This window comes from Oryctolagus cuniculus, chromosome 12, assembly GCF_051225735.1.
Source record: "Oryctolagus cuniculus isolate XC-2025 breed Fujian yellow rabbit chromosome 12, ASM5122573v1, whole genome shotgun sequence".
NCBI lineage: Eukaryota > Metazoa > Chordata > Mammalia > Lagomorpha > Leporidae > Oryctolagus > Oryctolagus cuniculus.
This window is the reverse complement of record NC_142878.1, coordinates 44,466,999-44,480,688: the sequence shown is the minus strand read 5'-3', so window position 1 is coordinate 44,480,688 and position 13,690 is coordinate 44,466,999. Positions and strand designations below refer to the sequence as shown.

General features: G+C 38.9%; 1 protein-coding gene across 4 annotated transcripts in view; it reads right to left on the bottom strand.

Moving 5' to 3' along the window:
* The window catches only part of STRN3 (striatin 3), a 106,663-nt gene that overhangs the window by 52,926 nt on the left and 40,047 nt on the right, over positions 1 to 13,690 (bottom strand). For all 4 annotated transcript variants that reach the window (XR_016217908.1, XR_016217909.1, XM_008269473.5 and 1 more), the window contains exons 2-4: positions 9,084 to 9,187; positions 8,634 to 8,707; positions 1,010 to 1,091 (exon numbers count right to left, since the gene is read on the bottom strand). Coding sequence is in view for 2 of the 4 variants with exons in the window: in XM_008269473.5 (XP_008267695.3) it covers positions 1,010 to 1,091; positions 8,634 to 8,707; positions 9,084 to 9,187 (260 nt within the window). In the remaining 2 variants the exon portion in view is untranslated. The remainder of the gene's footprint in view (positions 1 to 1,009; positions 1,092 to 8,633; positions 8,708 to 9,083; positions 9,188 to 13,690) is intronic.

Below are 13,690 nucleotides of genomic sequence, written 5' to 3'. Positions count from 1 at the left end.
TTCTCCAAGAGTTAACTAGAAATAGAGGCAGACACAAAGACTGAGCCAAGACTGGGGTTCTGCAGTCAATGATTGGTGTGATGGGACAGCACTGTGGCACAGCAGATGAAGCTGGTGCCTTTAAAAAAAAAAAAAAAAAAAGATTGGTGAGGGCAAAAAAAGGGGTGAGGACCATGAGTTCTGAGTGGCACTAAGAAAATAGAACAAACAAAAGAAACCACACATAAAGTGGCTAGAGGAAAATTAAGTAGCTAAGGATCTAAAAGATCAGGGTAAAATCAGAGGGCAAATAAAATAAGAATTGGAATGAGAGTGATGAAAAACATGATGACTGTTCACACCAAGGAATATTCCAGAGGTACACTAATTCTGTTGGTAAGAAGATCAAAGGTCTGACCACACTTCATAGGGTTACTGAAGTGAAAGTAAAGACGTACAAAGCTGGGAAGGTTGAATAATTATAAAGCACAGAGTATCAGCAGGATCAAAGTACAAAGGTTTTCAAACTATACGTAAGAAAGGAACAGATAAAAGACAGTAACCAACATTTGCCTTCAAAGTACCTCCAATACTGCAAAGAATTCAATCAAAAAGGTTCCTCAAATATACAACAAGCAGAGGATTTGGCAAGCCATTTCTAGAAACTTTCAGATAAATACAGATAAATTCCTCCTAAACCAGTCACATTCCCACAAGAGGAACCAACTTGTAAATTTTTCAGGACAAGGGACAGAAAAGTCTAGAAAAATTAACCTATACTGTTTTTTTTTCTGGTTTTCATCCAGTCTGTTAGACAGTCTATCCTGCAAATAAGAAAACAAGATTTTTTTTGAAACCCAGAGGAAAGAAGCTTTAAAATGAACCAAAGTTCCACATAGCAAAGAAGTAGCACTACAAAAAATATACATATTGTCCCACTACCATTAAATAACATTTTATTTGCTGACTTTATATACCCACTTGTCTACCTAAATCCTTCAACAAATTTGAAAATGAACCATTTACTTACTGTCTTAACAGCTGTCTGCCTTGCTTCCACGTTAACTGGCTATTCTGAGGTGCTGTGGGAGCTTCTGTGTCTTTGGTTTCTTCTAAAAAATGTTTTTAAAAAAAGTTCATTATTTCAACTCTTGAAAATACTGTCAAAGTTTCTTAGGAATAAATTCCCACATTAATAGAAACAATGTTGCTAAATGTTTCACAAAAGACAGAAAAAACAATGAATTCATATTTAGTATTTACTGTGGGTCACTCATTTTTTTAAAACATTTATTTATTTTATTTGAAAGTCAGTTAGAGGCCGGCGCCGCGGCTCACTAGGCTAATCCTCCGCCTTGCGGCGCCGGCACACAGGGTTCTAGTCCCAGTCAGGGTGCTGGATTCTGTCTCGGTTGCCCCTCTTCCAGGCCAGCTCTCTGCTGTGGCCAGGGAGTGCAGTGGAGGATGGCCCAAATGCTTGGGCCCTGCACCCCATGGGAGACCAGGAGAAGCACCTGGTTCCTGCCATCAGATCAGTGCAGTGCGCCGGTCGCAGTGCACCGGCCGCGGCGGCCATTGGAGGGTGAACCAACGGCAAAGGAAGACCTTTCTCTCTGTCTCTCTCTCTCACTCTGCCTGTCAAAAAATAAAATAAAATAAAGAAAGAGGAAGAGAAAGAGACTAACAGATCTTCCATCTACTGGTTCACTCCCCCAGATGGCCACTATGACCGGAGCTGAGACATCTGAAGCCAGGAGCTTCTTTCGGGTCTCCCACGAAGGTGCAGCGGCCCAAACATTTGGGCCATCCTTGGCTGCTTTCCCAGGCCATCACTTGGAAGCCTGATCAGAAGCAGAGCAGCTGGACTCCCTCTACCATGTCCCAGCAATGGCCCCAGGTCACCGATTTTGTGTTTCTTCCAATAATGGTATCATGTACTTCCTGCCCCATTTAAAATTGGGAAAAACCAAATGTACTTTATATTTTCAGGGATTCAAAAGTCAATGACAATAAGAAAAAATGCTGTTAAAATTAAATTTTTTTAACTATCACAACTCTACTGAATTAAATGCCTCTGAAATTAAAAAGCAGTATTACATCATCTATTCAAAATCCACACTAAGATATTAGGTAGATATAAAAACACTGAATTAATTAACTTTGAATCTGTATGAGTGGATTTTAAATTAACATCATTTTCAGAACTAAAAGTTAAACTTGAAAGTAGTTTTTACAAAAAGTATGTCACATTTAATTGGCAGTAAACAAAGCATATGCACATACAAAATTAAAGTTTAATAAACAGTAATGATTTTAGGTGAGTTAATCTATCAGCAAGTATCCCAAGAGTGAAATTTAAAATGATTTCTTGGCACATTATAAGCACTATTTTTCATAAGTTTCCATTATTAAGATAAAAACAAGGGACAGGCATATAACTTAAGTAGTTAAATACCCACATCCCACATAAGAGTGTTGGGTTCCACTCCCAGCTCCACAAGCTTCCGCTAGGAAGCAGCGGTGATGACTCAAGCAGTTGGGTCCCGGCCATCCATGTGGAAACCTGGATAAAAATGTCTGCTTCTGGCTTTGGCCAGGGTCATTGCAGGCACTAGGGAGTGAACTGGAGGTAGGAGCTCCCCCTTTCTCTCTGCCTCTCAAGTAAAAATAAATAGACTAAAATAAACACAGTGAAAACTTAGAGGAGCTTGGTAGATTAACCCCTACACCGCATGCTGAAAACTCACAGAATAACTCAGAGTTATTAGATTTCTAGACTCCTCAGAGTTGCCTGGTAATAACTGGTAGTAATTCAAATATCCCCTGCAAGCATTGCTTCTCTGATTCTAATAACTCCATTATTAATATTTTCTTATTCTTTCCCTAAACATAAGCAATTCTGACTTCTAGAAATAATTATTTCACTCTAACTAGTTTTTACTTCTTTTTTTTTAATAAGATGTATTTTTTGACAGAGTTAGAGGGAAAGACAGAGAGCGAGTGAGCTTCCATCCACTGGTTCACTCCCCAAATGACCATAAAAGCTGGGGCTGGTCCAAAGCCAGGAGTAAGAGGTTGCTTCTGGGTCACCCATGTGGATGCAGGGGCCCTTAGGCCTTCCTCCACTGCTTTTCCCAAGCATAACAGCAGGGAGCTAGATTGGAAATGGAGCAGTTGGGACTCAAACCAGCATCCATATGGGATGCCAGCATCACAGGTGGTGGCTTTACCTGCTATGCATATCTCTGGCCCATCATTTTTCAATTCATAATTACTTATAACATTTTATGTTTAATTACAAATAACACATAACGAGGAGGGAAACACATTTTATAAAAATAAAATTGCGGGGGCCAACATAGTAGTGTAGCAGGGTAAACTGCTACCTGTGATGTTAGCATCGCTTTTGGGTGTCGGATCACATCCTGGCTGCTCTGGTTCCAATCCAGCTCCCAGGTAATGCCTTGGGGAAAGCGGTGGACAACGGTCTTAAATTTTTGGACCCCTGCCCCTTCACAGAGGAAGCTCCTTGCTTCAGGCCTGCTGTTGTGACCATTTAAGGAGTGAACCAGCAGATGGAAGATCTCTTTCTCCATTTCTCCCTATCTCTAACTCTGTCCTTCAAATAAATAAATAATCTATCTTTAAAAAAAAAATACAATTGCCTGAAATCCTATCACCAACAGTCAACAAATGTTAGTACTTGAGAGTTTATCATTCCATATTTTCTACCTGAGAAAAAATAAAATACAAATAAATGACTAGCACAACCCTCCCCTTTAAGAAAGTAAGCTTGGGGCTGGTGCTATGGCATAGCAGGTTAAGCCCCCGTGGGTTAAGTGGCCTTCTGAAAATGGGTCCTGGTTCCAGTCTTAGCTGTTCTACTTTGGATCCAGCTCCCTGCTAATACGCATGGGAAAGCAGCAGAAGATGGCCCAAACACTTGGGCCTCTCCACCCACATGCGAGACCCAGACAGAGTCCCAGGCTTCTGGCTTTGGCCTGGTCCTAATGCAGCCATTTGGGGAATGAACTAGCAGATGAAGATCTTTTTCTGAACCTCCTTCTCTCTATGTAACTCTGCTTTTCATCAAATAAAAATAAATAAATAAAATAAAATAAATCTTTACAAGTAAAAAAAAATTTTAAGTGGGTTATGTGTATATCACACTAAAAGCTATTTTTGACAATGTCATCTTAAATATTCTCTCTATGGCAATATACATTATGTAGAAATGATTACATAATATTGTATAGAAAGTATGTAATTATTTAACCTATTTCTAATGATGAAATTAGCTTCCTTTTAAAAAGCTATTACAGGGGCCGGCACTGTGGTGTAGTGAGTAAAGCCACCAACTGCAGTGCTGGCATCCCACATGGGCACCAGTTCAAGACACAGCTGCTCCATTTCCTATCCAGCTCTCTGCTATGGCCCGGGAAAGCAGTAGAAGATGGTCCAAGTTCTTGGGCCCCTGCACATGCATGGAAGACCTGGAAGAAACTCCTGGCTCCTTACTTTGGATAGTGAGGAGCCAGGACTCCGGCCATTGTTGGGGAGTCAACCAGCGGATGGAAGCCCTCTCCCCTGCCTCTCCTCCTCTCTCTGTGTAACTTTGACTTTCAAATAAATAAATAAACCTTTAAAAAATAAACAAAAGCTATTACAGGGGCCAGCACTGTGGCACAGCAGATAAAGCCACCACCTGCAGTACAGGCATATCCCATATGGGCGCCGGTTCGAGTCCCGGCTGCTCCACTTCCAATCCAGCTCTCTGCTATGGCCTGGGAAAGCAGAAGATGGTCCAAGTTCTTGGGCCCCTGCACCCCCAAGGGAGACCCAGAAGAAGCTACTGGCTCCTGTCTTTGGATCAGCGCAGCTCTGGCTGTTGCAGCCATTTGGGGAGTGACCCAGCGGATGAAGATGTCTCTCTCTCTCTCTGTGCGTTAACTCTGACTTTCAAATAAATAAATAAATCTTTAAAAAAAAAAAAAAAGAATATTCTTGAAGTACATTTTAAGTACACAGCTTAATCAATTTTTGAAAACATTCATTCAACCAATACCTAGATGAAGATATAAAACACTATCCAAAAAGCTTTTTGTGCTCTATTCCAGTCACTAGCCACTCCAAAATGAGTATCAACACTTTTCCTGATTTCTAAATTAGATAAACTTTTGCAATTGATATAATTTCTAGCAATTTTCAATTTTATGTGATTCATCCAAGTTGTCAGGTTTAGTAGTAATTTGGCTATTTTCTCTGTTAAATAGCATTCTGTTATGCTACTCTATCACAATATATTTAATCATTTTAATATTGAAGTATGTTCCAGTTGTTTCTTGATTTTTCACTATAAACAATGAGTCTACAAACTTTTTTTTTTTTTTTTTTTTGACAGGCAGAGTGGACAGTGAGAGAGAGAGACAGAGATAAAGGTCTTCCTTTGCTGTTGGTTCACCTTCCAATGGCCACTGTGGCCAGTGTACCGTGCCGATCCGAAGCCAGGAGCCAGGTGCTTCCTCCTGGTCTCCCATGCGGGTGCAGGGCCCAAGCACTTGGGCTATCCTCCACTGCCTTCCCAGGCCACAGAGAGAGCTGGACAGGAAGAGGAGCAACCGGGACAGAATCCGGCGCCCCAACCGGGACTAGAACCCGGGGTGTTGGTGCCGCAGGCGGAGGATTAGCCTAGTGAGCCACGGCGCCGGCCTACAAACATTCTTAACATCAAGTGTCACTGTGAACATATGTCCACATTTTGGGGCATGGAATTACAGAGTTACTGGATATAGATGCTACATCTCCCTAAGTAATTCTACCAAGCTACTTTCAGAGCAGTTTTATCAATTTCCAATCCTAATATCAGCTCTAGTTGTTCCACACCCTTATGAACACTTGCTATTGTTAAGAGTCTACTTGTGGGGCCGGCACTGTGGCACTGTGGCACAGTGGCACAGTGGGTTAAAGCCCTGGCCTGAAGCGCCGGCATCCCATATGGGCGCCAGTTCAGGTCCCGGCTACTCCTCTTCTGATCCAGCTCTCTGCCATGGCCTGGGAATCAGCAGAAGATGCCCCAAGTCCTTGGGCCCCTGCACCCACATGGGAGACCCAGAAGAAGCTCCTGGCTCCTGGCTTTGGATCGGCGCAGCTCCGGCCATTGCAGCCATCTGGGGAGTGAGCCAGCAGATGGAAGACCTCTCTGTCTCTACCTTTCTCTGTAACTCTTTCAAATAAATAATTTTTTTAAAAGAGTCTACTTGTATTCCATGATGGATTTGTATATTTCCTCCACAACTAATAAAATTGAACATCATTTCATGCTTACTGACCATTTAGATATTCTTTTGCCCATTTTTCTGCTGGATTGTCTTTTCTAAATGTAGAGGTAAGGGGGCTCTAAACTGAATTAAAAGATAAATTTACTTGAATGCAAAAAACTTTTGAAATGCATGCCAATTTTTTAATAATATGCAATTTCCAAGGACTCTGTGAAGATCCCTCATATGCGTGGATTTCAAAAGATTTTCTGCACCAAAATCAACTTATCCCTTCATTCTATTTTCCATAAACTTTCTGAAGTAGCCTGGTATAAATATGTGTTACTAAGAGAAGGGTATAAACATTTATTTATCTAGTATTCTGTCAAATCAGTATTTTGTTCATTTTCCTTTTTACTTGAATTATTTTGAGGGCAAATAAATGAAATACTGTTTCACTTAATATTTATTTCCATATATAATTTATTTGTAAAATAAGTTTATCAAATGTGGTCTGCATGGCACATTTTTGGCCATCTTTGTTTTGTTTTCCATTAAATATCTTGAATATCTTTTGAACAGCAGTAAAACTATTTTATTTTATTGTTATTTTGTCTTCTTAATATCTGAGGATTTACTCCTCTAGCCAAGGAAGTTTTAATACCTAGCTTTATAGCAATAAAAAATAAACTTGTCTGACTTCAGTTGTAGGCAGGAGAGACTTATTTGTAAATGATGTTGCTTTATACCAATTTGCAGTTGAGACCAGACAGCCAATGCCTTCGTTGGTTTAGTCTCTATTCCAAGAATAATGATCAAGCACAGGGAGTACAGCCCATTAGTTCTGGAAAACAAATATTTTCTGAATATTCTAGCCATGCTAGAAAGATAATGACCCTAAGAAAATCTCTAAGTTCATCAGGTTTTTCTGGTGAAGCCAGTGTACTCCTTCTAACAGCAGTGGGACTACTGTAGTAAATGTGACTCAAAATACGTACACCTTCCATCTTTCCATGAATTATTCTTGCTTTCCCAAGGAGGAGATCATAATATTGTTTCCTAGCAAGAGAACAAGCCTTCATAACCACTGAAAAGGATCAAAGAAAATTCACTCCTACTTGGTCTCTTGATTTCATATATATGACAACAACTAAAAGAAAATGAATGATTCTACTGTTAAAAAATTGAAGGTGAGAAAGACCAAAAACCAAATCAAATGCATGGTATGGGTTTCTCTGAAGTACCTAACTACTTAATACTGAACTAAAAACCAATCAAATTTTTAAAATTTACTAAAACATCTCATTTAAAAATTCATATGTAAGTTTTTATTTTCCCTACCATACATACTTTGACTTTGCTAGGATAGAAACACTATAGAAGAAAAAATGATACAAAGAACACATTTTTTTCTTGCCCCCAGTAGCCACAAGCATAGGCCTCAATTTAGATGCGTTATCAAAAATGTATGTACAAATGATTCTAGAAACTACTGAGAAATAAGAAATTGCTAAATCTTATTAATATAAATAGAAATATTCCTTACTTAGACTCCTCAAATGGTAATCACATGAAGTCCTCAAATTAACATTAAGCTATTCCAAAGATCTTTCCTATAGCCAGTCCTCTCTTCACTGCACAATTATTCATTAGAAACCATTCTCACACTGTTTAGGAAAGAGCAAAGCCAACTGCAGATAATATTTCCCTTTTTTATTTTTTTTATTTGGATGCCTTTATGGTTTCCAAATGCAGTCAAGTTCTCAGGATCTTTAAAGACTAAAATGAATTAATTAGAATGTATCCAATTCAAAAGAACTTTTTAATAATATAAAAGTAAGCTCCTGGCAGGTGTTTGGAATAGTAGTTCAGCCTCTAGCAGGGATACTGCATCCCAAACTGGAGTGCCTGGATTCACTTGCCATTCCAGCAGTTGACAGCTAAGTATTTGGGTCCTGCCACCCACACAGAAGACTCAGATTGAGTTCTTCATTCCTAATTATGGTTTGGTAGACCACTGGCTATTGCAGGCATCTGGAGCCAGTGGATGGGAAATCTCTTTCTCTCTTACTCTGTCAAATAAAAAACTAAAACAAAAAACTTATACTGGATTGGACAGGATTGCTTACAGGTAGAAAATCAGTTACTTTAATAACTTTCAACTCTAAAACATAAAAAGCATCCACAATTTTACAAAGGTTTCACAGCAGGAAAAACAGAAAAGTAACTTCAGGATTGAGATGTACCTAAAATTCTGTATCTCCTCCAAATTCTAATTAGTTTACATAGTTACTCAACTGTCCGATCATTGCTATCAATGTGAAATGGAGGTGAAAAAAATACGTATTACACAAAAATAAGTTTTTTAAAAAAAAGTAGCAGCAGAATCAAGTTTACCTGATTCAAAGGTTGGCATTTTCAAATCGCCTTGGTTCAGTTCTGTGCCATATTTCAATTTGTGATATTTTGCCCTGAAAATTTAATAACAGATTGGCAAAATAATAATCTTTAAATTTCTACAGTTAAGTGACTGTAATATATTACTCCAATAACATAACATGAATGTCTATTCCTTAAGCTTTGTTTGCAAATACTGACAAATGTACTGCTATACAAGAAATTAAAGATAAATTACATAAGTAACAAACACATCCAAGTGAAGAAAAGATAAATTTTTCCTTTTAAAACAAGTTCCAAAATTAGATTCTATGACAAAATATTATTTCAATGTAACTATTTTAATATTTTTCTATTCCCATATGAATCAAATACATTTCATGGTGGTACAAATGAGAACAATATAATTTTCCACTATTGTATTCAAATAAGAAAATGAAACACAAGTACCTTTCCTGCTTTAATGCATATTCTAACATCTTTATTCTTCTTACTAAATCCTTCTTCAAGTTCTCTTGACCTTTTCTTTCTCCTTGTAAAAATGCTATCCGGGCCTAAAAATAAAAAGGATACATTTATTTTCATTTTTCCTTAACCATATATAGGAAATAGATGAAAAGGAAAATAGTAAATGCAAACTTCTATACTTTTATTTATGACAGTTATATTTAAAATTCACTGACGTGTACCAACCAACTTTATCTGTCAGATAACATAATCACTTAAAAAATAAAAATAACTATGAATTAGCTATTTGCATATTATCCTTGGAGTACCTAATATTAATATTTAACTTTTATATAACCTTCCAAATAAATTTTATATATAAAAATTACAACTTTCTGTAACATAAGTCACAATGAATTGAAAAATTATATTATATTCACAAGGAAAGATGTGTATTTCAGAAAATCAAACATTGGCTGCTTCAACAAACAGTAGTATTACCCCAAAAAGTATTTCTTTACAGAAATACTTGAAAGTTTACAAACACATTCTATCACCCTATTCCAAATTCTGTTTCACTTCTTGAAACAATACGTAATATTGCAAACAGTTTAAGTTATAATACTATACATTTCGGCCGGCGCCGCGGCTCACTAGGCTAATCCTCCACCTAGCGGCACCGGCACATCGGGTTCTAGTCCCGGTCGGGCGCCGGATTCTGTCCCGGTTGCCCCTCTTCCAGGCCAGCTCTCTGCTGTGGCCAGGGAGTGCAGTGGAGGATGGCCTAAGTGCTTGGGCCCTGCACCCCATGGGAGACCAGGATAAGTACCTGGCTCCTGCCATCGGATCAGCGCAGTGCGCTGGCTGCAGTGCGCTGGCCGCGGCGGCCATTGGAGGGTGAACCAACGGCAAAGGAAGACATTTCTCTCTGTCTCTCTCACTGTCCACTCTGCCTGTCAAAAAAAAAAAAAAAAAAAAAAAACCACAATACTATACATTTCATGACCTCATTACTTTTTGTTGTCATATTTTCGTGAAAGATTTCTTTTTCTTTCTAACTGCCCTGCTATTTCTTATTTTTTTTTTTAAATTTAATTTTATTTATTTGAAAGGCGGAGTTAAGAGGTAGAGACAGAGAAAGAGAGGTCTTCCATCTGCTGGTTCATTCCCAAATGGCCGCAATGACAAGAGCTGGGCCACGCCGAAGCAAGGAGCCAGAAGCTTCTTCCAGGTCTCCCACAGGGGTACAGGCACCCAACAACTTGGGACATCCTCTACTGCCTTCCCAGGTACAGCAGCAGGAAGCTGGATCGGAAGTGGAACAGCCAGGACATGGATTGCCGGCACTTTAACTCTGCATTACAGCGCTGGTCCCTACTTATTTCTTAAGAAAGGCAATGCTCAGCCTTTTTCTGACCCTTCCCATTCCTTTAGCAACCCCATACTAAAGAATGACACTTGAGGCCAGCACTGTAGCATAGTGGGTAAAGTCACCATCTGTGGCTCCAGCATCCCATTTGGGCACTGTTCGAGTCCAGGTTGATCCATTTCCAATCCAGCTTCCTGTTAATGGGCCTGGAAAAGTAGTGGAAGATGGCCCAAATACTTTGGCCCCTGCACCTATGTGGAACACCTAGAAGCTCCTGGCGTTAGATGGGCCCTGCTCTAGCCACTGCAGCCATTTGCGGAGTGAACCAGCAGATGGAAGATCTCTCTCTCTGTCTCCCACAGATCTCTATCCTTCAAATAAATAAATAAACCTTAAAAAAAAACTACAAAATAACACTTAAAAGATAATGACTTATTGATCTGGGGACATTTACAATTCTGTATAAATTCACAATGGAACTATCTCTCACCATAGTAAAATGCTCTTGCTAAGATGTCCTAAAAATGTATGCATTCAGTAGATTATCATAAATAGTTCTTATTTAATTTTTTAAATTTCAAATAACATGGGACCAAAGCTAATGATTGTAGCTGAATATTTAACATATTAACTTAGAAAGTGTTGGTTTTCAACAGAAATATACTGGTCAAGGCATCTAACAGAAATATATTAACTAAAGTTAATATTCAGAAATATACTAGATAAGGCATATAAAAGAAATATACTAACTAAAGTAAACCAATTAATAAAAACACGTAAGTAACAAATGCCCACTTTCATCAAAAAATATTATCCTAAAAATATTTCATATGGAATAATCCACAACTCTAAAACAACCAAGAAGTTAGAAACAGCTATATAACACTTAAAACTCTTAAGTTTCCAAATAAAAACAAAAGTCTAGGGGCAGCATTTTGAAGGGATAAAGCTGAGTCCTGTGATACTAAGATTCCTGGGCATTCTATACAGGCACTGAGTAGTGTCCAGGCTTGCTGTGCTTCAATCCAGATCCCTGCTAATGGCCTGGGAAAAGCAGTGGAAGAGGGGCCAAGTGCTTGGGCCCCTGTCATGCACATGGGAGACCGACATGAAGCTCCTGGCTTCCATATGGCCCAAGCCTCAGGTGTGGCAGCTATTTGGGAAGTAAACCAAGGGAAGATCTCTGTCTCTCCCTCTGTAACTCTTGCCTTTCAAATCAATAAATAAATTCTTAAATGGTTTAGCCAAAAATACCTGGGGAGAGGTAAACAGGTAACAGAGAAGACACTAGTGCTAGAATTGACCTTTGACCTAGTATCACTAAGCATTAGAATACTCTGAAAAGGTAAATGTTATAGCTGGTAGTTATAATAGGAACCAATTAAACAATAGATTTAGCATCTGGCAAAGGATCATTGACAATGGACTTCCAGCTATTGTTGTAAGTTATAATGCACCATTAATAGTATCATCTCTTCAAATAAACATTTTAAAAAGTAAATTTATGAGACTGGGGTTACTGGTGTTATGGCACAACAGGCTAAGACTGTGCCTGAGGCGCTGGCATCTCATAAGGGTCCTGGTTCATGTTCTAGCTGTTCCTCATCTGATCCAGCTCTCTGTTTATGGCCTGGGAAAGCAGAGGAAGATGGCCCAAGTGCATGGGCCCCTATACCCGTACAGGAGATCCAGAGGAAGCTCCTGGCTCCTGATCAGTTCAGCTCTGGTAATTTGGGGAATGAACCAGCGGATGGAAGATTTTTTCCCTCCCTCTGTAACTCTACCTCTCAGATGAATAAATAAAATATTTTCTAAAAAAAGTAAATTTAGAAAAACATATTTACAATGGCATCAAAAAATCACTTAGTAGTAAAAAAGACACGCAAGATCTCCACAAAGAAAATTCAAAAATTTAACAAAAGCATTGAAGACAACTTAACAGACTAGCAAACACATACACTATAAAAACATCGATTTTTACCCAAATTGACCAAAAGGTTTAATAACTGCAATCAAGTTCCATATGTGTTAAAAATACATCAAACTTGGGGCCTTCACTGTGGCATAGTAGGTAAAACCATTGCCTGCAACGCCCAACACATGTGGGCGCCGGTATTTCTCGGCTGATCCACTTCCAACCTAGCTCCCTGCTAATGGTCTAGGAAAAGCAGAGAATGATGGCCCAGATGCTTGAGCCCCTAACACCATGTGGGAGACCCAAATGAAGCTACTGGATCCGCCAGCCATTATGGCCATCTGGGGAGTGAACCAGTGAATGGAAGAGCTCTTTGACTCTCCCTAACTCTGATTTCAAATAAAATAAAGAAATCTTTAAAAAAAGAGAGAGAGACTAAAATAAAAAATTAAAATCACTGAAAACAACCATGACAATAATAAAGAATGAGGTGGTAGTACTTGCTCTACCTGACATTAAGATGGATTCTAAAGCCACAGAAAGGAGGATGCCTATGGATGCAGGGATAAAAAAATGAACCACAGGTGAAAGTTTGGTGCAGTAATTAAGACACTGTCACTTAGGATGCCTGCATCCCCTATCAGATTGCTGGTTTGATTCCTGGCTTCTCCACTTCCCATCCAATTTCCTGTTGGTATGCATCCTGGGAAGCAGCAGGTGACTGGGTCCCTATCACCTATGGGAGATCCAGTTGGAGTTTCAGGCTCCTAGCTTCAGCCTGACCCAGCCCCAGCTGCTGCAGGCACTGGGGGAGTGAACCACTGCCTTTCACAAACACACCAACCAGAACAAAACAACAAAAACTTCTGTACAAGATAAAGGAGGGACTAGGTCCTATCTCAGACTTGTTCTTGGACAGTCTTAAGACTAAAAAGTGTATTTTGCATTTTAAAGTGTTATAAAACAAAGAAGAATGGGCAACATAGACCCTATGTGGTCCTCACAACCTAATATATTTACTGTAAAAGCTTGCCAATCTCCTAAACATTTATCAAACAAAATAGGCAATAAATCAAACTACAAGAGACAAAGAACACTACATATTAATAAAAGATTCAACTATACCATGATTACAACTATACACACCTAATAAAAGACAAAAAAAAAGAAGAAAAAACAGTGAAGGGAGAAACAGACTACAGTATTAGGAGAATTCAATAACTCAATTTGAATAATGAAGAGGACAACCAGATAGAAGCAAGGAAACAGAGGACTGAACACAAGAATAAATAATCCATATTATTGATTGCAATTAATAATCAATAG